At 34.5% G+C, this 25,059-nt stretch overlaps 2 protein-coding genes and 2 long non-coding RNA genes across 5 annotated transcripts; all 4 read right to left on the reverse strand.

Moving 5' to 3' along the window:
* Positions 1 to 882: 882 nt before the first annotated feature.
* On the reverse strand, positions 883 to 3,744 carry LOC110880072 (senescence-associated carboxylesterase 101). The gene is made up of 3 exons (XM_022128634.2): positions 3,622 to 3,744; positions 3,175 to 3,499; positions 883 to 2,463 (listed from the first exon to the last, which is right to left on the reverse strand). The coding sequence occupies exons 1-3, from the start codon at positions 3,633 to 3,635 to the stop codon at positions 1,165 to 1,167; spliced, it is 1,638 nt and encodes a 545-aa protein (XP_021984326.1). The 5' UTR covers positions 3,636 to 3,744; the 3' UTR covers positions 883 to 1,164.
* Positions 3,745 to 7,522: 3,778 nt separating this feature from the next.
* LOC110880073 lies at positions 7,523 to 9,650 on the reverse strand. The gene is made up of 4 exons (XR_002559186.2): positions 8,933 to 9,650; positions 8,246 to 8,717; positions 7,980 to 8,129; positions 7,523 to 7,809 (listed from the first exon to the last, which is right to left on the reverse strand). It is a non-coding gene; the product is annotated as an uncharacterized LOC110880073 (long non-coding RNA).
* Positions 9,651 to 10,523: 873 nt separating this feature from the next.
* LOC110875105 lies at positions 10,524 to 11,669 on the reverse strand. The gene is made up of 2 exons (XR_004868201.1): positions 11,058 to 11,669; positions 10,524 to 10,935 (listed from the first exon to the last, which is right to left on the reverse strand). It is a non-coding gene; the product is annotated as an uncharacterized LOC110875105 (long non-coding RNA).
* An 8,158-nt stretch (positions 11,670 to 19,827) lies between these two features.
* On the reverse strand, positions 19,828 to 23,869 carry LOC110880074 (boron transporter 4). Of its 2 annotated transcripts, none has more exons than XM_022128635.2 (14): positions 23,777 to 23,869; positions 23,430 to 23,535; positions 23,217 to 23,299; positions 22,935 to 23,127; positions 22,694 to 22,832; positions 22,130 to 22,295; positions 21,890 to 22,056; positions 21,634 to 21,807; positions 21,477 to 21,572; positions 21,283 to 21,399; positions 20,869 to 21,191; positions 20,507 to 20,786; positions 20,302 to 20,439; positions 19,828 to 20,225 (listed from the first exon to the last, which is right to left on the reverse strand). In XM_022128635.2, exons 2-14 carry the CDS (start codon positions 23,531 to 23,533, stop codon positions 20,190 to 20,192), a joined length of 2,016 nt encoding a protein of 671 aa, XP_021984327.1. In that variant the 5' UTR covers positions 23,534 to 23,535; positions 23,777 to 23,869; the 3' UTR covers positions 19,828 to 20,189. The 2 variants fall into 2 exon arrangements, with proteins under 2 accessions (XP_021984327.1, XP_035833896.1); XM_035978003.1 differs by lacking the exon at positions 23,777 to 23,869 and adding an exon at positions 23,756 to 23,770 and having other exon boundaries at positions 19,883 to 20,225.
* Between the last annotated feature and the right edge of the window lie 1,190 nt (positions 23,870 to 25,059).

The raw sequence follows: 25,059 nt of genomic DNA on the forward strand, positions 1-25,059 counted from the left end.
ACTCAAGGCGCTATGCATTATTTTTAACTTATCAAAAGATGAGGACTCGACTAGTTTAACATTGTAGTTGTTGTACTTATAACACCTAATAATAAAAATGTGGGTTCTCTGTCACGTTTAGTGCTCGTTTTAGGATGGTTGTGTCACTTGTGTTACCAAACACTTTTTAGTTACTTAACAACTACCCATGACAATAGCCTAGTGGCTGGCATCTTTGGGGTGAAATAAGGCTTAGGAACCATGTCCTTAGTTCAATTCCCACACCACAAGGCCGTATTGAACTTTGCCACCACTACACTCCAAACTAATTAGCATTCAGTTATAACGGTTTGTACATTAAAATAGGTATATTTAACGAATTTGAAGCACGTTACGTGAATGGTGCTCGTAGAGATTTGTCATAAATGATGACCATATGCATATGCTAGTCCAAAGTTGACTAATATAAAAAATAAAAAATATAAGCCCTTCAGTGAGGTGATTTGGTAAGTTTCTCAGTTTTCTCAATTCAAAACATATGATATCACATCAACCAAAGGTTCACATGCCCAATTAGACATGAACGTGCTTTCCTTATTTGGTCATTTCAAATTTTCGACCCTAAAGGCCCAAAACAAGAATTTTTCAGGCTTAAAAGCCCAGTGGTCTCTTTACTCACAGTGTTTCATTGGGCCTTTGGACCAACTATTCAGTGGGCTCTTTACTCGCAATGTTTCATATGGACATTATTTAATTTATGGACCAGTTTTTAATCACAAATTGTCACTTTCGACGTTAAAACATATGATTTACGAAATTTATGTGTTATTATGTTTTAAAATTAGTTGGTTAAAAAAAACTTGCTAACCACGTGATAGAATGTAAAAAACAAACTTTTGAAAGTTATCAACTTATCATACATACACCAACCTTAAAAATTAAATACAACACTAACCTTAAAAATAAAATACAATACCAACCTTAAGAATAATACACTCTCGTCTTTACCCAAAAAAAAAAAAAAATACACTCTCGTGTAAGGAAAACAAGTTCCTATATCACACATGACAAATTATTTAATAAAACAGAATCAAAACAAGTAAATTTTACACGCAAAGTCATAACGTACACATTATTGCCATATAGTCATGCGAAATGCGACATTGAGACCATAACTCTTAGAAACTACTGATATGACGCGTACCTACCATTGTTCATGTATTGAGCAAACTCAGAGGTATATAAACCTTGTGCGTACGCTTCATACTCACTCCACCACTTCATTAAACTGCTTCCCTCCAAGAATATATCCGGTGACACCGAGTAATCATTAACGCCACGCATAACATAGTCCATAAACGGCTTCAATTTCCACGCAATATCGTCTCCATTTGCTCCACTCATCTTCAATTCGTTCAATGATATCAACGCTTCCTCTACGTAGGCCCAAAAGCAAGAATCCTCGTTAAGATTAGGAGCCTTATTTCTTCCGGCACTTGGATCCACATCTTTTTTATCTTCCTTCGACCAAGTCTCTAACAACTTATAGTGATTAGACCTGATCGCAAGGTAGTCTGTTTTCCCATTTGCGTAGTGTTTAGCTATGTCTAACGGCTCGATCATCCTTCTGTAGTTATTTCCACTGTAGAGCCAACGCTTGCGCAACTTACCACCTTCCTTTTGTGGATTTTGATCCTTTTCCATAACAAATTTCTCCCAAAACTTGTTCAAATTGAGATGTTCTTTGATGATTTTTTGATGGCCCTCCTTTTCATCTCTAGTTGGCTCCTTCTTGTAGCAATCATAGTAACCCCCTTTTAACTGCCTTGTCTTTATGTACCATTCGATGAATGTCATGCTTATCTTTATATCGTTTAGCTTCTTCGTAGGCTCATACGTATTTTTCTTGCTTTTTATCATCTTTTCTTGTTTTAACTCCATTTTCACAATCATATCGTTAGATATTTTATCGAGCACGCCAATTTCCTTGAACTGCATATTGATTCCTTTGGTCATTGGTTTCAATTTGTATTCGCCTAATTCAAAAACCCCACGACGCAGTACCCTCTTTCTTATTGAACTCAAATCGATCTCGTAATTGTGATTTTTCAAGTTAGCATCCCTTGGTAACGCCAAGGCATCTAGAACCGCAAGGATTGCTTCGTGATCCTTAAAAGTCGCGTGCCCGCCTAATTCTGTGCAAAAGAGGAAGGAACCAAACGGCTCGTATTTACCTTTTGATGGGACAAAACTAGCAATAGAATCTGTCATTGAAACCACATTTAGAAAACAAGATTCCCATTGCGGGCTTTCTGAGATGGCAAGCCGAAGAGCTTCGTCGCCAATGAGGGGTGTCCCGAAAGTTATGCAAATCGGACGCTTGGTTTCTTCTTCATACATGGTGCTTTGCAGCCATAGTGTAGTCATAATGGCAAGGTATCCCCCAAGACCCCATCCAGTGACGACCAACGGGTTCTTTAAATCCTAAAACACAAAAATTAAACTAATATTTTTTAACAATATATTTTTACACCTAAATACCACCTAATCATACACGTGCAAGGATTTGAACCCACACGAGTTTTGTGTTGGGCAAACACAACCAATAATTAATTAAGACCTGGTATTATTAGGGCTGTAAACGAACCAAACGTTCAGCGAACAATTCGTGAACCGTTCGGCGGGAAGTTCGTTTGTGTTCGTTCATTTATTAAACAAACGAACATGAACAAGAAATTTCGTTCATTTAGGAACATGAACAGAGGCCGCATTTGTTCATTTATGTTCGTGAACATTCGGTAACGTGTTCGTTTATGTTCGATAGTTCATTAGTGTTTTTAGTTTTTATATTTTATCTAAATCCTTCAAAATTCCGACAAATAAAATATTCAATAAGTGTTAGTGTATAATATATTATGTTCATGAACACTTGTTTGTGTTCGTTTGTTTCCATTTGTGTTCACCAATGTTTGTTTTCGTTCGTTGCCTAAAACGAACACAAACGAACACGTTCATTTCCTTAACAAATGATCACGAACTTGAAATCTTGTTCCGTAAGTATTCATGAACAATTCGTGAACACATATATATCTTAACAAACGACCGTTCAGTTCGTTTGTAGCCCTAGCTATTATGTTAAACTAGATCAATTTTCATATGTGGATTTGCTACAAAAGAATAGATAAATATACATACCTCTTTTTTGAGCTCTTTTAAGTTGTTCTTGACATGCTTAAACAACTCAACTGCAGCCTTGTTAATGAAGAATGAAGGGTTGACTTTTGTGGAGATAAAGTCAACAACTTCATGACTTTGTGATGAAACTAAATCGAACTCACCATTAGCAAATCGAGTGGTATAATCAAGGCTATAGTTGAAAGCCAACACTTTGATCCCATAAGGACTGGTGTGAAGTTCGTAAGGTGAATTCTTTTCCGCCAGTTTACGAACTACATTAAAAACATATGGAATGATATCTATGCTGCTTAAAAATTTGCCGAGTTCGACTTCACTACAGAACCTGCAAGTTTTTTGAACAAAAAAAAAAAAAAAAAAACTCCATTATGGCCCATTTTCAAGATTATATATTTCATCATAATCTTGATGTGAAATGAGGGTAGGATCTATGTATATGAAACTTACATGTTTTGGCTCATATTTTTGATATTTGTCTAATACAAACTTGTTTGTGTTTTCATTGTTTGGTATGAAGTTAATGGGCCAGTAGTATATTTATAAGTATGATTTATAATGCTGAAAATTTGTTTGGTATCAATATGATTGGGACGAAAGTTCGTGTTGGTTGGTGTGGTGGATGTTTATAAATTATTAGCTATTTACAAAGACCAAGTCAAAAAGTCTTCTTTGACCACGTCTTTTTTTATTTACAAAAATCAATCAATTATTGAGTTGTATTTCAAATTCAATTGAAAATATATGGTGGAAATAGCCACAAATGTGAAATGTCTAACTTTCATGTATTCGTTTACAATAATGTGGCGACCCATTCGCAATTTCTTGGAACGTTAGAATTATTAAATCAAAAAAATGTTCAAAAAGAGAAAGAGGTAAATATTATCTTAACATTAACATTCATTTTTTTTTACATTAAAAAAGGTAAACTAATGTTGTGGAACATTTGCAATTTAGTATTAGCTACTAAAATTTGAAAGAAAAGATTGCAAACGTTCTTTATATTAGGGGACGATGGGTGGGTTATAATTGTATTTTTATAATTGTTTTCATTTAATTTTTTGATTATTGTATTTGAGTAAATTACAAAAATAGACCCTCCAAATGAAAACATAATTGTTTATAAATTTAAGAGTTTAAAGAACGACCTTTTAAAAGGATAAAATGGTCATTTAACTATATTTAACAACTAACTGATCAACGGTTTGTAGCTTAGAAAAAAGGGTACCAAACCCTAACAAATATATATTAATATTAAATACATATGCAAGTTGTGCTACTTATTGCATATGGGTGGGATTCTAGAATAAACATTAGTGTATTTGCGAACTGAGTGAACAAATCCTGTTGTGTATTGATAATCAAATGTTAGGATTAGTTCACTATATTCACAACCAAGAGGTTGTTCACAAATGAACCTAACCCTATTGCATATTATATAGCTTCATCATAAAACAAACATTTAATGACAACTATATGATTAGAGTATACAATTTCTTAGTTATCCTACAACTAACGGTTTAAGATGTTACACATTAACCAAAGCTACAAATCGCTAATTTGGTCTTTTTTTTTATTTTTGACCACAAAACAAGAAACTTTCTGGTTAGCCCATTGGGCTTTGTACTCGTAATGTTTCACTGGGCCTTTGGATCAACTTTTCAGTCGTGTCTCAGTCTTTTACTCAGCCTGGATATAGTCACCGACCCACTCACCATCGTAAATTACTAAATTACTGCAAAATAATAATAACTAGAATTACGACCCGCCGCAATGCGGCGGGGATTCTTTAGTTATAACTAAGTCGATTTAGGACGCACACGTTATGTTAAACCTGTCAAACAGGAAAAAAAATAGACGATGTAAAAACGTTCACCCACACACGTACGTTGCGTCGTGTTAACTCGCAAAATTTAGACCGAAACGTGAAAACGCTAAACCAAAGACGCACGTTGCGATGTTTTAAGTCACAAAATTTAGAACGAAGCATAAAGCGAAAAATTTGCGGAAAATGAAAACTAAAAGGACCAAAGTTGAAAGTAAAAAAAGTTGTGAGTATAGATTGCAAAAGATAAAAGGTTTAATGTTAAAACTAAAAAATAAATAGTTTTGGGTTAAAAGTAATTTATGAAATACTTTTGGATGAAAAGTAAAAAAATCATTTTTTTTTTGAAAAACCTCCAATGCCAAAGTTACAACAACCGTATGCATAACTATTTTTTCTTTGAAAAACCACCAAAGTGAAGATTACAACACATAAGTAAAAAAGAATCAAAGTGATCAAATCGCAAAAGATGAAAACTTTTGAATTAGAAGTAAAAGAATCAAATTAATCAAAGGGGTTAAATTACCAAAGATTAAAACTTTAAACTTAAATTGTCAAAGATTAAAACTTTAGGGTTAAAAAGGAAAGAAATATTAAAATTTTTTAACTTAAATTGTCAAAGATTAAAATTGTAGAGTAAATTGTCAAAGATTAAAACTTTAGGGTTAAAAAGGAAACAAAAATTAGAAGTTTAAACTTAAATTGTCAAACTTTAAAACTTTAAGGTTAAAAAGGAAAATTTCTATTTTTTTTGAAAGACTCCCAAAGCCAATTGTACAACTATCATATGCACAAATAAGTTGCTTATTAATAAAGTTATAATAATAATAATAATAATAATAATAATAATAATAATAATAATAATAACTAGTAGTTACCCTACCGCGCGTTGCGGCGGTAAACTCCTCTCGAAAACCAACCGTTGGTGGACAGTTGTTACGCCAACAGCAAAGATAGTTTGGGCATAGATGAGGGCGGAGGTAGTGCGGAGGACAACTTAGTATAGGCTTCGGTACTGTTACAACAGCCAAAAAAGAATCCTTAACAATAATGTTGTGTTTGAATCAAGAGCGTAGGCATGAATAACCGCATAACAAAGCCAATGAACATATAAAATTACAAAAACCTAATGAATTGTATTTTGTTTACTCCACAAAAATTCACAAAAAAATACAAAATTTCTTAAAGCTTTCTAATAATGAAATAATTTTACAACCATGCTTCTTTGAACTATCTTTAACTCTTTTCATAGGCCTTTTAAGGCTGCTTAATTTACACTCTTTCATGGTCATAAAGTCAGCTTTCTCATTGCTTGATAATGTGGTAAACAACCTGGGTAAAAAAGTTTTACTCTCTTTCATTGGCTCCATTGGTAACAGTTTATTTTGCAGCTATTACTCTCATCAAACCTGACATTGGTTGATCAGCGCCACGTATAGTGCTAGTGCTGACATTACCTTCAAGTTGGTAACCCTAAAATCAATCAATAACACAATCAACAATCAACTAAACCAATAGATTTCTTTCCTTTCTTTCTTTTCTTTTCTTTGTTTTGTTTTTTGTATAAAGATGCAGTTAAAAACTTAGCCATATATCAATATATGGGTGTTAATACCATCTGCAACAATCATATAAATATAAGGATCTGAAAGGCAACATAAAGGAACTTAAATCTAGTTGTCTTGGATCGTATCAATGTACAATTTCTCCAGATGTCTTGCGCTGCTGTCAATAGCAAAGAGAGTGTTCGCTATCGCACGCTTCATAGTGGAGCGACTTTTTCTCACAACCTGATGATTAGCGACTCCATAGCGTGAATATATAGCGGGATTTTAGGTTTTTTTGTTATTTTAATATAAAAATAGCGTTTTAGATGAATATACATGAAAAAACAAAATAATTTAATAAAATATACATATAAAAAGTTTCTTAAACTTTCTTTTAGTGTATCGCTAAACATGAAAACCCGCTATTTGATCACTATCACGTAACGGATAGGTAGCTTGTCGCTATCGTCCTCTCGCTATTGACGACTATGGTATCTTGCATATAGAGAAAAAAACAAAATAACATGTTCTCTTCATATTTAACAATTCCCAGTTTAATTCACATGATTAAAAAATTAATAAAGATGAAAAGTTGCTAAAATTCCGAACTTTTTTCATAGAAAGAAAGGAAGAACACAGTACCATGGCACGGCCTTCATTGCAACATATATTTGCAAGTATTTTGCTTTTCTAGTAGGGATGGCATCTGCAAAAGTGCAATGCAAGCCCATAAAGATTTGAGTAAGACACTACCAACTAAGATCGACTACAATGGCAACGCTAAACTAATACAAAAATTAGCACATGTGTCATATGTTCTATCTTTCATATACAAACAGAAAAGATGAAACGATTATACACACCTAAAGATCAGAAAAACCGACCTTGATGTGTGCCGACCTTTGCAATTGAAGCCCGTTAAACCAACCTGCTTACGGCAGGTGGAGCACCTGTTAGGTCCCACTTTCATCTTAGGGACTTGAGTTGACGATGAGTCTTCATTAGGTGGTGCTTGAATTGGAAACACATTCAACTACACTGCTGCTGCTGATTGATGATGTCATCAAAAGATAAATCCAACTGTGGCATTTTCCTGCTTTAATATCATTTCTTGGCATTTGGAACACATGTTCATGGTGACTGAACTCCCAAAACACATCGTGCTTGCAACACTATGTAGTTTTGTCATGGGCGTGCGTTTCAGAGTTTGTGCTTCGGAGCAGAGTCTAGTTATGAACCTTTGTCTTCTTGTTTAGATAGTTTCCCCTGAAGAAAATTTCAAGTATAATGGTTACGAATAACAAACAATCTACAACACGTCCAATTGAAAGTATGAACAAACTACAGATCAAAAAGCCATAATCTTACTTCACATAAACCTAATTCAGGTATATCACAGCAAGCACACAATCAAACGTAATAGAAACATACCATACCTCAAAGATTTAGCCAACAATAGTAGTTCGGATGCTAAGATGCCCATAGATTTTAACCCTTTCTTCGTCATCATCTTGTTTCTCCTACACATGTGAAAACTGAATCCAGATTTCGGAACATGCATTGCTTCAGTTGTCATCTTCAGATACCTAGGTTTCAATTAAAGAAGCACTTTAATTATAAGAAATTAGGGGATTAATACTTATAAAAAACTACATAAAAGTAGGAAAATGCATATGCTAACGTGATGTATATTTGTTCCTACAATTTGTGGAGAGAGCAATCAACTCGAAGAAATCTGAAAGCGGAATCTGATTTCCAAACGCTAAAGTTTCTTTGAAGAAGAGGAAGCCATGATAGAAGATAAAGGACCCGAAAAACTCGATGCGCCACTGGTGGGAACCAACTTCACGTCTAGAAGTTCAAACTCGATGCCAAGCAGGTGACCACCTAATTCTCAAAAGCGAACGTTCAAAATGTAGATACAGAATATGTCAGCCTAAGAGGCCAAGAGTATCAAATCAAAATATATACAAATCGTTGCTCTTCGAACCTATGGTACCAAAATAAAATGGTGTGTCGGTGTCACATACATGGATGTACCGGCTGATTTGAAATAAAAAGATCGTTGAATCTAACCTCCACAAACCCTTTGCATGTACCTGTTGATTTGTCCTATGGTGTCTAAATGCCGCAGCCTTCATCATAGAATCAATCTTTTTCTTCGTCTCCTTATTCTGTTTCCATCATCATTTTTAGTTACAAAACGAATCAAAACCAGCGTTAACAGAAAACCAAATACAAACTTGTTCATTAATTAAAACTCGTTAAATTCTTCATTTGAAAAACTGGGGGCCTAAAATCCCTTCGATTCGTTGATCGGAAAAGTTTGCCCATATCTTTCTTAAACACCACTTGCAATGAATTTCAGCAACAAAGAAAAATCGATTACCTAAGATGTCACTAGAACCTTCACCATCATCATCTTACATTTTTAACCAAGCAAGTAACTGCAAATCGCCCCCCTCCCCCATTGTTGAAAGGACATGATGTTCTGATCTGGCAAAAGAAAAGAGTAGTCTAACGGGAGGTTTATTATCGCCGTCTTCATACTGTCACATTGGAACCCTTAAGCACCACCGCCTTCTATCTTTTTGGTGCGTCAAAACCGCCAGACCATCACCACCGGTCGGTGGCCGGGCGGAGACCACTGCCTGTTCCTCCATCACCATTGCTCTGTTCCATCTACTACCTCTCTAATCTTTATCTCGCTCTTACTCCTCTCTCTATCTCCCTAATCTGTGTCTTGATACCGGACGGAGCACCACCGCCTTCTGTCGTTGTTTGCTTCCAGTCTCCCATTCTTTCTCTAGATCGTCCGATGAGAGTCACCGGTACATTATTCGGAACCCTAGAACCCCCAGCCGTCATTGTCAGCTTTAGCTACCGCCAAACCCTCGTTTCACGCGTATTAACCACGACAACCCACCACCGGTCTGACCGAAGGCCAAGAGGGTGGCCGACAGGAGACGATGGCCGGTCCTCCATCTCCGCCGCTCCTCTCTCTCTCTGTCTCTGCCGTGCTACTCTCTCTATCCATCTCTGTAATCTGGATGCGGTGGAGGGCAAGGTGTCAAGTACGTGTAAAGGGTAAGTGTAAAATCCCTAAAATACTCTCAATAACTGTTCAATAACTGTTCATTCATTTCTTGTACTATGATATAGTAATAATAATAATAATAATAATAATAAAATTAATATTATAATAAAACTACACCACCCTAAAACAAAGATACATATATAAGAATATAGTTAAAATACTGTGTAAAAATTACTTGTGTGAGTGATGTTATGCAACGTTTTTAGCTTGTCAACAACCGAGAGCAAGGCTAGTGAAGCGTCGTAACTGCATCTGCATGTGTTCATGACACCTAATTAGAAAAAAAGGTAGGCTCTCGACTGCCTCTCCCGTAAGTGTAGGGCTTTTTTAGAAAGATTGTATCATCTGACCCCTTTTATTTATTCACAACTGCATCATATCAAGAGAAAAAAATGGTGTGGCTAGTGATCAAACATGTTTCTCTTACTTTTTGGATATCAAAACCTAACAAATGTGAAGCACATACACATATTGTGCTCGTGTAAATATGATTTTTTTTACTTATTTTGTATCTAATAATTCAAAATATTCACACTAATCAAAGCTTCACATCCCTAAAACTTTGCACAATCATACTTCATACATGAACGTGCTTTGCATTTAATTTGGTATTTCAACAATTCAACCAAAAAACAATTATAAAAGCCCAGTGGGTTCTTTACTCGTAATGTGTCATTGGGCCAACTTTTGAGTTGTGTGTTTCACTCAAGCTGGATGCCTGGATATGTTTCATTGGGTCTTTGGGCCAAATTATTGATAAATATGAAGTACATACGAACGATTTACTTGTGTATTACTTACTTTCGTCATAATATAGACAATGATAAATATAAGAAAGACAACTATTTACTCAGCTATTGAACAACCTATATCAGAGACAATATGATTTCTAAGTTATTCTGCAGATAACGATTCAATATATTTCACATCCAACAATCGACATCCCTAACATTTTGCCCAATTATACATGAGCGTGTTTCGCATTAATCTGGTCATTTCGACCCCAAAACAAGAAAACTTCAGGGTTTTTTTTTTTCGTAGTGTTTCACTGGGCCTTTGGACCAACTCTTGAGTAGTGTCTTTGTCTTTCACTCAGGCTAGATATAGTCATCGTGGTAAATTTGCTGCAAGAACATAAATGAGCACGCCGTCACCTTAAAATCTAGAGTCATTAAATAAGTTGAAAGATTTCGAACCTTGAGCTCCCCTCTACTTGTGGCCAGTTCATTTAATATTTCGGCATCACAAATTGACACGTCACCTTCATTGCTCCCACCAAGAGTGCTATCCATTTCCTGAAACAGTTTCTTGACGGAGTTAGTGATGATCCAAAACAAATTGTCTGGGGAGTGAATATAGTTTGTTTGGATGCAATATGTAACAAATAAAATGGTTAGTGTTTTACAAGGGTACTTACTCTAAGGCTGAAGTTGGGAGCACGTGTTGGATTGCCCGCGATTTCTTAATACCCGGCTGCATTAAGTTCTCTCAAATGGTGCAATTGGAACAATTTTGGTAGAATATGTTGTCTTATGCTTATGAGAAGAAAAAAATGACATAGTAAATAGAATTCCAGCCACCAGAATCAACGTCATACCGTAACACACCAAGAAATAGACAACTTGAAATACTGTGAATATAACCATGCTTCTAAATGGAAGAGACTCGATAAAAGATGCATAAACCTCCTCTAGGACCCTACCATATTTACATGCAAGACGGAAGTTGAAAAACGTGAAAAGGGGAAAGAAACCACTGACCATCGGAAGGTGTTGCTAGTTTGGCACAACCTTGTGCTAGTTCTGGCGCAACCTTTGGCCAGTTCAGGCGTAATACCGTTGATTACTAGTTGAGGGTGCAACCTTGCGCCAGACAACAGATATACATGCGAAAATTCGGGTTTTCATACTATTTAAATGTATCTTCAATCCCAAACGCAAATGTTTTTGGCTTCCTAATAACGAATTACCAAGTTCTCAACCTCTATTTTCATCAAATCTTTCATGCAATGAAGATCCACATCAACTAAGAAGATCAAATCATGATGACGAGCGGCTAAAATCTTTTGTGATCACCTCCGCGGGTGGATGGTTCGTGTATGTGAAACTCAAACCTTATTTATTCAGTTTTTGGATTGTTTTTAATATCTTGAAAGACACTTGTGGTTTATTTTGTTACTAGAATTGTGTGTGTTGCAATTATTCATCTTTTACCATTCGCATTCGGTTTTCTTGCATCGCAAGTAGTTTGGTTATTGGGTGGGTTTTTGACACTTATAACAAAAACTTCTCTTTGATTACGACTTGAATTAAACTGTTAACAAGACCTTTGGTATCTATCTAATTAAACAAATTTGGGTGAATTATGGAACCGAAAATCCGGAGGGATTGCTTTTCCTTAAATTTGATAACTTTTTTTAATCATACTCAATCAAAACTTTCCAAACTCAATAAAAGCAATAATATTTCTTAGTATGTATAAGTCGAAACTTTCCAAACTCAATAAAAGCAATAGTATTTAGTTAATCTAGGTTTTTACAATCAACACTAACCATGTTTCTCTGTGCATACGACCCGACTTACCCTTGCTAATAAACGTACATGGGACCCATTTTTTCTAAACTTTTTTACCGATCTTTCGTCATCGATCAATTATTATTATGCTATTAAACTAACCATTAATTTATAATAGTTTTATTGATCCAAAACCTAACCATTATTTTATAGTAGTTTTCCACATTTTCAAGATCTAGTAAAAGGATTCGAACAAGAATATGATGCATAGAAACAACAAATAAGTTAATTAACTAATCCATGACATATTCAGTGACGCACTATAAATTTCTTAACAATATGATTGAGAATAAATTACAAATTTCGTCTATATACTCAATTGCCGGTTGTGATCTTCCCTTTATTAATCCTTAGACTAAAAGGTTTGTAACATGTACTAGCAATGAGTAGAAAATCAAAATAACCTAATCGTAATTGAAATAACTAAAAAACTGAACGGAAACAAAAACAGATGGTTCGGTTTTCAGATTTTTAATAACCGAAAATTTCGGTTCGGTTTTCAGATAACTATTTTCAATAACCCAAAAAAACGAACCAAACCGATAAGTTACAATAGTGGGCCTAGTCCACATATTTTTATGTTTAAGTTTAAGTTGTTTAAATATTTAACCCATACTTGTAGAAATTATTAATTTTATTCTTGAATGTTAAGTATTCATAATAAAAAAACATTAACACGTTTCTTTATAATTCAAATGATTTATTTTTGTGTATTTATAATTGAAATAAATTATTTATTGTTGAAAACAAATAAGTATAGTTAATATAAAAATTAAATAATCTTTAAAGAAGTATAAAAGAAAATGTCTTAATAAAAACTTCGGAGAAACATAAAAATAAATTAGAAGGGTAGGTTTATGTGAACAATATTAACTAAAAAGGTTAAATATCATAACTTAAATGTAAACGTGTAAGAAAGATTTTTAAATTTTAAATTATACTTTTTATTTTTTGAATCTTACATAACTTTGTTCCAAAAACCGAAATAACCGAAAAACTGAATCGAACCGGTGTAAATCCGAGAAAACCTAAATCAAACGGTTTTCAAAAACCAAAAACCGACATTTTGGTTTCGCTTTTGCCCCAAAACCGAACCGAACCATGCACACCCCTAACAAGTCCCATCCTTTCGACGGATTGTTGTTTGTTTTGTCCGTCAAGTCCAATCATAACCCGAAAGGACTATTTATGTTGTTTTTTAAGACAATAATATATACAAAGGGTCGGGATTTAGAGAAAACGATAGAAAGTGCGAGAACGGTGAGAACGCTTATCAATCGTCCGATCAAAACAATCTATGAATTAGATTGGCGCGGTGGCGTTTTCGTAGATAACATCAATTTTATTACGTGGACGCGTCTCATTAAAGGTAAAAGCGTCTTTTGACTACTCCAAACAAAACGCCATCTCATGAAAATAAAACGCCAAAACAAAAATCACACAGCATTCTGCTAAAAACGTCATTAGATATAAAACGCCAAACTTAATTATAGTAAAATCACGCCTAAAAAAACTGCCAAAAAATCCTATATATACAACAACTCAGACCTTCAATTAAAAAACACAAACAAAAACCCCAAACGCCATATTTAATATATACCATTCGACTAATAAACGCCAGAAAACCCAAACATCAAATATATTGTTGTCAATAAAATGTAGCTGTATGGTGTGGACAACATTGTCAGTTATCTTTCTTTCTTAACTGAGGATTAACAATGCTATCCAACACCATACAGCAACAACTTATTGATTTTAGCATTATCAAATTTACAGTTTTAAGATGGTTTATTTTGGGGCGTTCTTTTTCTCGGTAAAACGCCAAAAAACATAACATTTTGGCTGAAAGGGTGTAAACTCAATAACATTTTGATGCATGAGATGGACAAAAATTATAGAAAAAGAGGCTGATTTCATACGAAAGTCGAAACAGCCAGTGAAGATGCTTCAAAAGAAGAAAGAGACTGGTGACAGTGAAGATTTGAAGATCAATATTTATTTAGTTTAATTTTCTTTTTCAGTCGATTGTTATTTAACAAGCAACGGCATATCTAATAAAAATGCCAAAAAGGTAAATGTCTTACACCTTTAGCATTTATCAAACCATCAATAAATTACTTTGGACAAGTATTATAAAAATTTTTTTATGTATTTTTTTTATTTTCCTTTTCAGTTGATTGTTGTATAATAAAAACGCCATATATAATAAAAACGCCAAAACAGCCAAAACTATAATAAAATTAGTTTGAAAAAGTATTATAAAAAACCCAAAAAATAAAAAATAAAAAATAAAAAACAAACTTTAAAATGTAACTAGAAACAGTAACTTCAAATCAGAAAAACTGAAGATATGGAAAATTTATTATATTAGAATCTAAAACGCCAAACTTGAAAGATGGGACGTGTTACAGACTTCAGAGATAAAGCTGGTCAAAAACAATAATTAAAAACAGTAAACTGACAAGACAAATACTTTATTATAATAACGCGCCGCCTAACTTAGGCGCCAAAAAGAGATCCTATAAAATGATACATCTCAGCAACTTCAATTTAATCAAACAAAAAAAAAAAAAACAAACGCCAATACTACTAAATACCACTCACTGAAAAACGTCAAAAAAATCAAAGATGGCTAATATGCTTTCTTGGATATTCAGTATTGTTATTCGTCAAGTTTCACTAAATGAATTGTTTAGCGGAGGCGAGTAACTCAGAAAGATTTTGTTGCATAAGATGGACAAAAATTCAAGGAAAAGATACTAATGCCAGTCATATGGCATTTTATATTTTTTTGTTCTTGAATAAGGCTTGGATGAGGAGAAGAGATCAATGACACTGAAGAGTGGGATGAATATAAAGATGAAGATCAACATGAAGAAAAAACGAAAAACCCACCCACACGTCATAGATCTATATCGCCAAACATTCACAAAAAAACAACTTCAACAGACGAGCAGGCAAAAAAATCAAACCGATGGGTTTATTAAGTTTTACATAAAACGCCATATTTTGGTGTCAGTTTTTGTACTATTAAAGAACAAAGAGACTGATGACAGTGAATATTGTGAAGAGAGATCAGATTAGGATTTTTAATTTATTTTTCTTCGCTTGTATTTTTTTCTACTGTGGCTGAAATGTAATCCAACAATTGAAAAACGCCAAGATAACTCAAACGCCAAAATGTTTATAAAAAATAATAGAACAAGGGCCAACTTATTAAAAACGCCTTGAAAAACGTCATTCAAATAGATTCCCTGACCCTTGTGTTACAAATGACATACTATTTGAATAAACGCCATAAACGCTATAAACGCCATAAACGCCAAAATGTTAATAAGATGAAACCATTAAACGTCGTTAAATATTGAATTTGATTAACGCCAAAAATCTTAAAAAACCAACAATATTGGGAAAAGCGCGCGGAACTATAAAAGCAGAAGATGAAAGGACTAAAAAGACCCTCCGCCCTTTTCTAAGCGGCGGGACACGTGTTGGGTCAGGAAGCGTTCTCACCGTTCTCACACTTTTGAGGGTTTTCTCCTGATCCCGTTTCTATATACAAATATATATAGATATATATATATAGGGGGTTAACGTATAATATTCCTTAATGTACGAGCTTACGATATGAAATTACGTACGTTATAAAACTCAAAACCCAAATCACGCATGTTGAAAAAACATAATCATGCATGGTTATGATTTTTCAACATGCGTGATTATTGTTTTTCAACATACATGATTATGGTTTTTCAACATGCGTGATTATGGTTTTGAGTTTTATAACGTGCGTAATTTCATATCGTACACTTGTACGTAAATGAATATAGTATTTTACACTTTCACTATATATATATAATTAAACCAGTTCAGGAGAAAACAGCTAGAAGTGTGAAAACGGTGAGAACGATTTTCAGCCACAAGATCTTTGTGATTTGTGGCTGATATTGATCGGTGACGTTTTTGTAAATCTTTATTTAGGGAACCTTACAACTACTACGATGGGTAAATTGGGAAGATTCAAACAAGGATGCACATGTTAATCACATGCCATTTCCGCCATCGTATTTAAAACGTCCATAACTTTTTATACATGATTATTTTAAAAAAATAAACCATAAAATCCAGTGTTTTCATCTTTCCAACGAGTATAATATCGATATACTTTTCGAAAAAAAATAAACTGGGTTTTTTTTATGGCGTTTTCAACTTTGTGTTTTTATGGCGTTTTCATCTGGTTTTTATGGTGTTTCTCTAAACTTGGTGTTTTTATGGGTTTTCAACTAGGTTTTTTATGACGTTTTTCTAAACTGAATGTTTACGGCGTTCTCAACTGAGTTTTACATGATATTTTTCAGAACTGTGTGTTTTATGACGTTTTCAACTAGGTATTTTCAAGGCGTTCTTCTGAACTGGGCGTCTTTATAGCGTTTTCAACTGAGTTTTTCATGGTCTTTTTTCTGAACTGGGTGTTTTATAACGTTTTCAACTGGCTATTTTCATGGCGTTTTTCTAAATTGGATGTTTTTATGACATTTTTATTTGAACACCCAGTCATGTCATTTTTTTAATTTCAAAAGTATAGCAATAGTATACTCACGGGAAAGATAATAAAACACTCGATTTTATGGTGTATTTTTTTTTAAATATTCACGTATAGAAAAGTTACGAGAGGTTAAAAATATGGTGGAATATGCATGTGACTTGATGTGCATGGTCTTTGGCATGTGCCTGGGTTTTTTTTTGACAATATTACCCTTAGTGTAAGTTAAAATCAATGCGACGACGGTTTTTATAACTAGTTTCGTTAAATTTAAGATATAAGTATATCATCTATAAGCTATGTAGCACGGATACGGGACTGGGGTACGGGACGGGGAACGGCAAAATTCAAAAATACAAGATACGTGTACGACAAAAAAATAATATTAAAAATAAAATTATATTAAACAAGGTCCAAAAAATAAAAATATATTAAACAAAGTCCAAAAATATATTACAAATACTAATCCCAGTACCTATTGAATATTAAAATTCATCATGAGATAAAGAAAGCAATCAACTGTGATTCAAAATTATCAACATCAAATATGCAAATAAACATCAAATATTTTATTCAAAATATAACAGTAAGTATGTGAAGTGTGAACATATGCAAACAAACAATCAATTGATTATTCTATTCAAAATTATCAACATCAAATATTTTATTCTATTCAAATATTCTATAACATCAAATATTCTCTGTTCAACAGAATGATAATTCGAGCAAAACAAATAAGCAAAACATCCAAATAATGGTGTCGTTTAAAACAAATAAGCAAAACTTCCAGATATTCTCTGTTGCTTATTTGTTTTTCAACATAATTATCAGACAATTCTCGCATACAGAATGATTATCAAAACATCCAAATACTCTCGCATGCACAATGATTATCAAAATTATCAACATCAAATAAAATCAAATCAAATACATATGAATCAAATACTTGAATAGAGATAATGATCCTACTGTTGATACTTGATAATTCGATGAATGATAATTCGATCCTACAGTTGATACTTGATAATACAATGTACGTGAATGTTGGAAGTTAAAAGGCCGAGCATATGTAATTTAAAAAGGCCGACCATTCGTATTTTGGAAGTTAAAAGGGTTAAAACACTAAATATTTTAGGAAACGTCCCTGATACTTTGTTTTGGAAGTACCCAAGCCGTCCCCGAGCATATGTAGAAGTCCCCAATATCCGGGTACGTTTGGGAAACGTCCCCGGCCGTCCCCGGGACGGGTACCCGACGTAAAATGGCGTCCCCATGCTTCATAGTCTATAAGTTAAATTCCCATTTCATTATACAATATATTTAATTTAAAAGGATTGTAGAACCATATATATACGACATACAAGAAATATATATATTCAAAAATGAGTTGTCTTTTGCATTTGGGATCAACTAACCCAATATAATAACTATGTGGCAACAAAATTTTTATATTATATATTACCTATAGTAAAATACTTTTGACTAAAACAAGAACATTATTTAATATATCGTTAAACTTTGACTTGTATCATCGTACATAAGTTGAATATCAGGATACGGAATCTGGACTCTACTAACTAATCATTTTAAACCTTTTGCTAAATAAAATATAAAAAGGAGAGTAGTGGTTGAGAGAATCAAGTCATCAAAACAGGGTTAAATAAATTAATCTTAAAGTTAGATAGAGAAAAATGCTTACTGTTCAAGAAGGAAAAGCACATACAAATTTGTTGGTCGTGTACGATTTACATTTAAAATCAACAGAAAATGTAACATTACAAATAATATGAATGATTTTTTTCTTTATCTTACAACATATAGATACAATGGTAGAATAAATGGAGGGTTGATAGTATATGATAAGTTAAGCTATACAAAGTTATTATGATTATCTTGTAGTTATTCATACATTAAAAGGATGGTGCTAGATGTGACAGAAGGGAGGGGGAGGTAATGTCGAGGGTAGTCCGTGGTAAAAGGGGTGGTAGTTATCGATGGTGGTAATCCGTGATGGTGAAGATGGTAGTGATTATGACTCGCCTACTCGTGTCTATGACGAACGCACCACTGGTCTAGAGCTGGCGTCGCTCTCCTGATGAGTCCAAGGCAAGACGAAACTAGTGACCCGCACAAAGAAGCAAGATGGATTGGCTTGTCCCCGAGGAGATCGGGACGCCGCACGGAGGTCGAAAACTAACCTCGTGACAATGGCACATTACTAAGACCACCCGTAGTGGTAAACAAGAATAATGCCCCCAACATGGGGCATTATACGCCACGTGTCATCCTAGTCATACATAGGGCATTATAGCAAAATAGGCGTAGTGGGGCATTATGCCAATAACCCCCATATTATTTTTAATGAAAAAAAAAAAAGGGTCAAGATGTCAGGTTGAATGGGCAAAAGTGATTGGTTGACTAAAGTGAATTTTTTTAAAAGTCCCCTTCATTGTCAGAAAAAGGCTGGTTCCAAACTCCCCTTTAAGCGTTATCATAAACACGCCAAATTCAAGTTTTTGAAATTTTTTTCAAAAAAAACGCCCCATGTAATGGAGGGGTGGGCGTTTTCAGGCGTTTTTTTTTTGAATTTTTTTTTAAAAAAAACGCCCCACTACACATGGACTAAGGGGGTGGGGTTGGTCACTAGTGATAGAATTCCATCACTCACAAGCACCCAATCAAGTTCCGCCATGTCATCAACCATTTTTCCATCACTCACAACCTTTTTAGTGGCATTCGTCATCACTCACCACCACACCCAACAATTTCCCCCAACCAACAATTCCTCACACAAAATCAGTTCATCACGCGTTATTTTTGTCACGCGTTATACTTTTCAACCAACATCCACGCGTGATAGAAGTATGGTGACGGTGGGATTTTTTTGTTTATCACGCGTTATAAAATCATCACGCGTTATACTTTTACTCCACCCCGCCTCCCCTAAGAATCTAACGCTTGTTTTGCAAGGATTGTGTCATTGGACCCTCTTTGTTTACTTAACAACCGCATCAAATCAAGAAAATAATAATGGTGTACATACATTGTCCCCGTTTTGAACTTTGTCCACATGAAAACAACACTCCAACTCCAATTCAGATAGCATAACTTTCTAACAGTTTGTACTTTAGGAAGAAGTACCTGAGACAAACAAATATGAAGTACATACACATAACTTACTCGCCTATTACATAGCTTCGTCACAACATAGATGTTGATGACAATAAAAAAAAAACAAATATTTACTCAATTATTGAACACTCTTTATCAAAGACCATATGATTTCTTAGTTATTCTACATGTAGTGATTCAATATATTTCACATTGCGCAATCCACATCCCTAGCATTTTGCTCAGTTATCCTTGAGCATGCTTCAGGTCTTTATTCGTAATGTTTCATTGGCCCTTCGGAACAACTCTTGAGTCGTGTCTTTCACTCAGGCTGGATATAGTCATCATGGTAAATTTGCTGCAAAAACATAAATAAACACACCGTCACCTTAAAATCTAGAGTCATTGAATAAGTTGAAAGAAATAAATGTTACCTGAGTGCGTCGATCTTCTCTGAAGCTAAGATTTCGAACCTTGAGCTCCCCTCTACTTGTGGTCAGTTCATCTAGTATTTCGGCATCACAAATTGACACGTCACCTTCATTGCTCCCACCAAGAGTGCTATCCATTTCCTGAGTTTTCTTGAAGTTAGTGATGATCCAAAATTAATTGTTTAAGGTGAGAATTGTGGAAACTTACCCTGAGACTGAAGCTGGGAGCACGTGCTGGACTGCCCGCGATTTCTTCATACTCGGCTGCATCAAGTTCTCTCAAATGGTGCAATTGGAAAAATTTTGGTAGAATATGTTGTCGTATGCTAATGAGAAGAAAAAACGGCACAGGGAATAGAATTCCAGCCACCGGAATCCACGTCATACCGTAACACACCAGGAAATAGACAACTTGAAATACTGTGAATATAACCATGCCTCTAAATGGAACCGACTCGATAAAAGATGCATGAACCTTCTCCAGAACCCTGTCATATTTAAAAAACATGAATACATTGAGTAGACTACAAAGAGACTTTGAATAAAGATTGAGATGTTTGAAAACTTTACTTATATCTTCTTCCAAAGGGAACAAAAAGAAGCATGATCCTTTCCCAAAATTGGTTTCCGGGGAGGCTGTCAATTGCCATGTAGGCAAAATATCCCCATAAAACCGAGGTTGGTATTAACTTTATAACGGGCATAGCGCAAAGAGATGCCGCTAAAAGAATTGACTGCAGTAAATTGCTAACACGTTGCTCGTTAACTCTCACGGGTAAATTGGCATCAATGTGTTCTTCCGGATCAAACTTACCATTTGTGTTTTCTTTTCCGTCTTCTACTTTCATGACTGCTTCCTGCAAGTCTTTTAGTTCTTTAACTACTGAAGTTGTCTACAATGGAAAACACAAATTAGTAAGAATTTAAAACCAGGTTATATGATATGAAATAATATTTGTTATGGTTAGTAAGATAAAGATTTACAATTGGTGAGCTGTCAATTTCTATGAACACGGTTTGCATCTTGTTGTAGATCTCGGTATTGCTAGCTTTCAACTTTATACTTTCCTTGGCACTCTCTACCAGTTTCTTTCTAATAAACTGGTATTAAAAACGTTAGTTAGAAGAAAAAAAACGTTAGTCAGGTTATCGGAAATTTGGATTTTTTGACAACTTGCCTGTTTTTTAAGAACAGCAAGGCTTTTAGTGTGCATGGGTGCCTGAGGCAAGACACCATTTGAAGGCGGTAGTCCTAATAAACCGCAGAGCAACGTCTGAAAAGAGCGACAGTTAACAACCGGTGCGGATTAACGGAACAAAAAAAATTATTATTACCATGAATCCAAGCAAAAGAATGTCATAATGATAGGCCGAAGGATTCTTGAGATTGAACTCTTTTTGCTGAGCCAATTGTGACGCGACACTATGATCAAAGAAATAGAGCCCGGATATCATAAGTGCCGGGATGATGGCTGCCATTATGTAAGCAGGAGGAACCCTACCCATATCCTGTAGTCAAATTTAGGGAATGATTTTAAGTAACTTTTACTATCATTATTAGTTACTCTAAAGAAAATTTACAAATTTATACCTTGATTACAGTCCAATGGTATGTAGATTCAGATTCCCATAAAAGTGGACTAAAGAGCCTTCTAGGAACTCCAGAAGGGATTTTGCTTGGTACACCAAACGAGAGTGCCGTCCACACGACAACCATCAACGGAACCCCATAGTCTGCTATGAAACTTCTGAGTCGCCCTATATTGAACATTATAGTAGTTATATGTTATGATAAAGATGGTAATATCAATTTAAGATCTAATCTATCCACCTGTTCCACACCACCATGATCTCGCTTTCCTGCTTTTTAATGCGGTGTATAAAAGGCCAAACGAGAATACAATCGCTAACAGACCATTCGCGTAAATCCATTCAAATTGATACTTCACTTCATTTGGGTCCTCGTTTTTAGGAACTTTGAACTCGCTCACAAGCCCCTAAGCAACAAATTCACAACCCAAAGTCTCATGACGCTTAGAACGACAGTAATAAACTATTAGTTCTCTTGAGTGATTTTCATGGCCGGCCCTGGGGGTGGGCAGGGAGGACCACCGGTCAGGGCCCGATATTTAGAGGGACATGTTTTTTATGAAAAAAACCTGATATGTATATGTAAAATATTTTTTTAATAGGGTACACCCATACAAACACCAAAATAGGTCCCCCCTTACAAAACTATTTTTATGGTTTTGATTAGTTATTAACCCCTTTGGCATTAGGTTTAGACATTTAGTAATCCCAATACCCAATTTCGTTAAGGCCTAAGGGCAGATTTTTTCGAGCTCGAACACAGGGTACACGAATTCTCAGGGCCAGCACTGGTGATTTTGGTTACCTTGATAGCTTCTTGTATAAAAAGAACAGCAATTAACATCCCGAAAGTCTCCCCTGCAATTCTTGTAAATCTATTGATGATAACACAAGCATTGAAGATTGCTAGAAGAAACAACAACAAGGCTGTCCACATGCATACCCTGCAATATTTAATTATGTCTAAAAGTCAACTGCTCTTGAGAAACTGAGATTAACAAACACACAACTAATTAATAATTTTAAACCAAGGTTAAAGAAACTACCATCCAGCCCAAGCCAAGAACAACTCTTGGCCCAAATCTTGCTTCCCTTTAGCGAAGTTATACAAGTAAATGTACATAATAACAGTTGGTTCCGCAACTCCCAATATGAGAAGAGGTTGTCCACCAAGTATGGAGTGTATAAGACCACATATTGCAGTAGAAGCTAATGTTTCAACAGTGCTCAAGCTTCCATCTACATACCGAATGAAAAAAAAAATTAACTTACAAAAATCATTACTATGTCCTTTAATTTCTAAATCTTATTAATCTTCAATAGAACACCTGTATCTCTGCTAAGTTGCTCCCCAAATGCAATCACAGGGAGTGCGGAAGCGAAAAAGATGTATGTAGTCGGTGCCAATATCCTGCAAACGTAATTCAACAATCATCAACCAAGTAAGATACTTATACGCTTATACGCAGTGAGTACGTGTTGCATATAGATCGGGATCATGCATGTAAACAGTAAACCAGTGGAATGAAGGAATAAGTTACCCAAATCCGGAGGTGATACCGGCAATCCAATCGCGTTTATAGCACAATATTCTTCCTCTAACATCATGTGCAATTCCTCTGAATGGAGACTTCATATGCTCCATTACTGAAATCATTAAGATACAATAAATACAACTCAATCAGTTTAAGCTTATTTAATTTACTATAAGTTCATTCAAAACAGAAATCCTTCAGGCAAATTAACTTGATCGCCTTAAATACACATATTTTTCTGAATCATATATGAACTGAAGTCCATAACTGATGCAACCAGGAAAAAAAAAAGAATAAAAAATAGTTGCATTAGATTGAAGAAAGAAACACACAATAGAGTTGAGGAAGAAAACCTGATGAAGCAGGTTGATAACTGATGAAAGATGAATGAATATAAAATAAAGTCTGATTTAGAAAGTAAAGGGTTTCTTTAAATTACCCGCTTCATTTGGAGTCTGTTTTATAGGAACTTAATTATATAAATAGTCGCTCTGCTTTCAGGTTTTTGGACCAATAGGTTATGGGTTTGATTTCCACAAGGGGGTGTATCCCATATTTATTGGGTTTCCTCCAGAATTGGTGTATAGTCATTACGCCTAACGGAGATGGATATGATCGGGTGGTTTTACTGGTGACACAATGATACTCCAGTGGTCCGTCAGTGATCCAAATTTGTTATTAAAAAAATTAATGACTTTTTATAGTTTTAAATAAACTTTTATTTACTTCAACAAATATAGTCCTCTAACAAGTCATAAGAATATACGGCATTTAATTGGAAGGTTTGCCGTATATTTCACACTTTTTCCAAACGACACAAGAATATGATGTATATAAACAACACATTCACTAATCCATGACATAATGGGTGACGTTCTTAATTTGTTTTTCTTAATATATTAATTTTCTAACAATAAATTATTTAAATATATTTTAAAGTGATTAAATGGTCTAAACTTTTAAGAATAATACCAGCAAGGGTGTAAACGAGACAAGTTGCTCGTAAGCTACTTGGGATCGGCTCGCTAAAATCTTGAATTGAGCTGAGTTTAAACAAGATCGAGCCTGAGCCCGAACTTCACTTATTGAGCTCAAGTTACTTTGCAAGTCTATTATTTATAATATTTAATTTAAAATATTAAATATATATTTATATAATAAATATTATATATTAAATTATGATAAAAAAATTCTAAGTAATATATATTATATTATTTATATCAATCGACATTTTGTATTAAGATTAGCATTAATGCATTATTGACGAAACTAGGAATAACACCCGTGCGCGTTGCGGCGCGGGTATATTATAAACATCGAATCAATTAGTCCAAACGTTATGCGATAAGTTAACCATATGAAAACACACGTTCCAACGTATCCAAGTGAACTCTATGTAACTTATATAAACATTGCGATTGGATCAAAGAGTAAAGTAAATCGAGTTTATAATGTACAATCATAACGTATTATGTGTGACCCGACTCGTACATAGAAAACGTAACGAATATAAAAGAAAAAAACTAACACGTGTATGTGACCCAAATCGTACATTGGAAACGTAACGGGTATAAAAGAAAAAATTGACACGTAAAATCAAAAGAGATTAATTAGAGCTTTTGAAAAAAGAAAAAGA

The sequence above is a fragment of the Helianthus annuus genome, chromosome 9, assembly GCF_002127325.2.
Source record: "Helianthus annuus cultivar XRQ/B chromosome 9, HanXRQr2.0-SUNRISE, whole genome shotgun sequence".
Lineage (NCBI taxonomy): Eukaryota > Viridiplantae > Streptophyta > Magnoliopsida > Asterales > Asteraceae > Helianthus > Helianthus annuus.

Bases quoted from the DNA above. Each gene is read 5' to 3' on its own strand.
- LOC110880072 (XM_022128634.2), bottom strand. The intron at 2,464-3,174 runs GTATGTATATTT...TTTGTGTTTTAG, and splicing joins TAAAAGAGCTCAAAAAAGAG to GATTTAAAGAACCCGTTGGT.
- LOC110880074 (XM_022128635.2), bottom strand. From the start codon at position 23,533: ATGGAGCATATGAAGTCTCCATTCAGAGGAATTGCACATGATGTTAGA. The intron at 20,787-20,868 runs GTAAAGTTTTCA...TAAATATGACAG, and splicing joins CCCTTTGGAAGAAGATATAA to GGTTCTGGAGAAGGTTCATG. The intron at 20,440-20,506 runs GTAAGTTTCCAC...AAGAAAACTCAG, and splicing joins CTCCCAGCTTCAGTCTCAGG to GAAATGGATAGCACTCTTGG.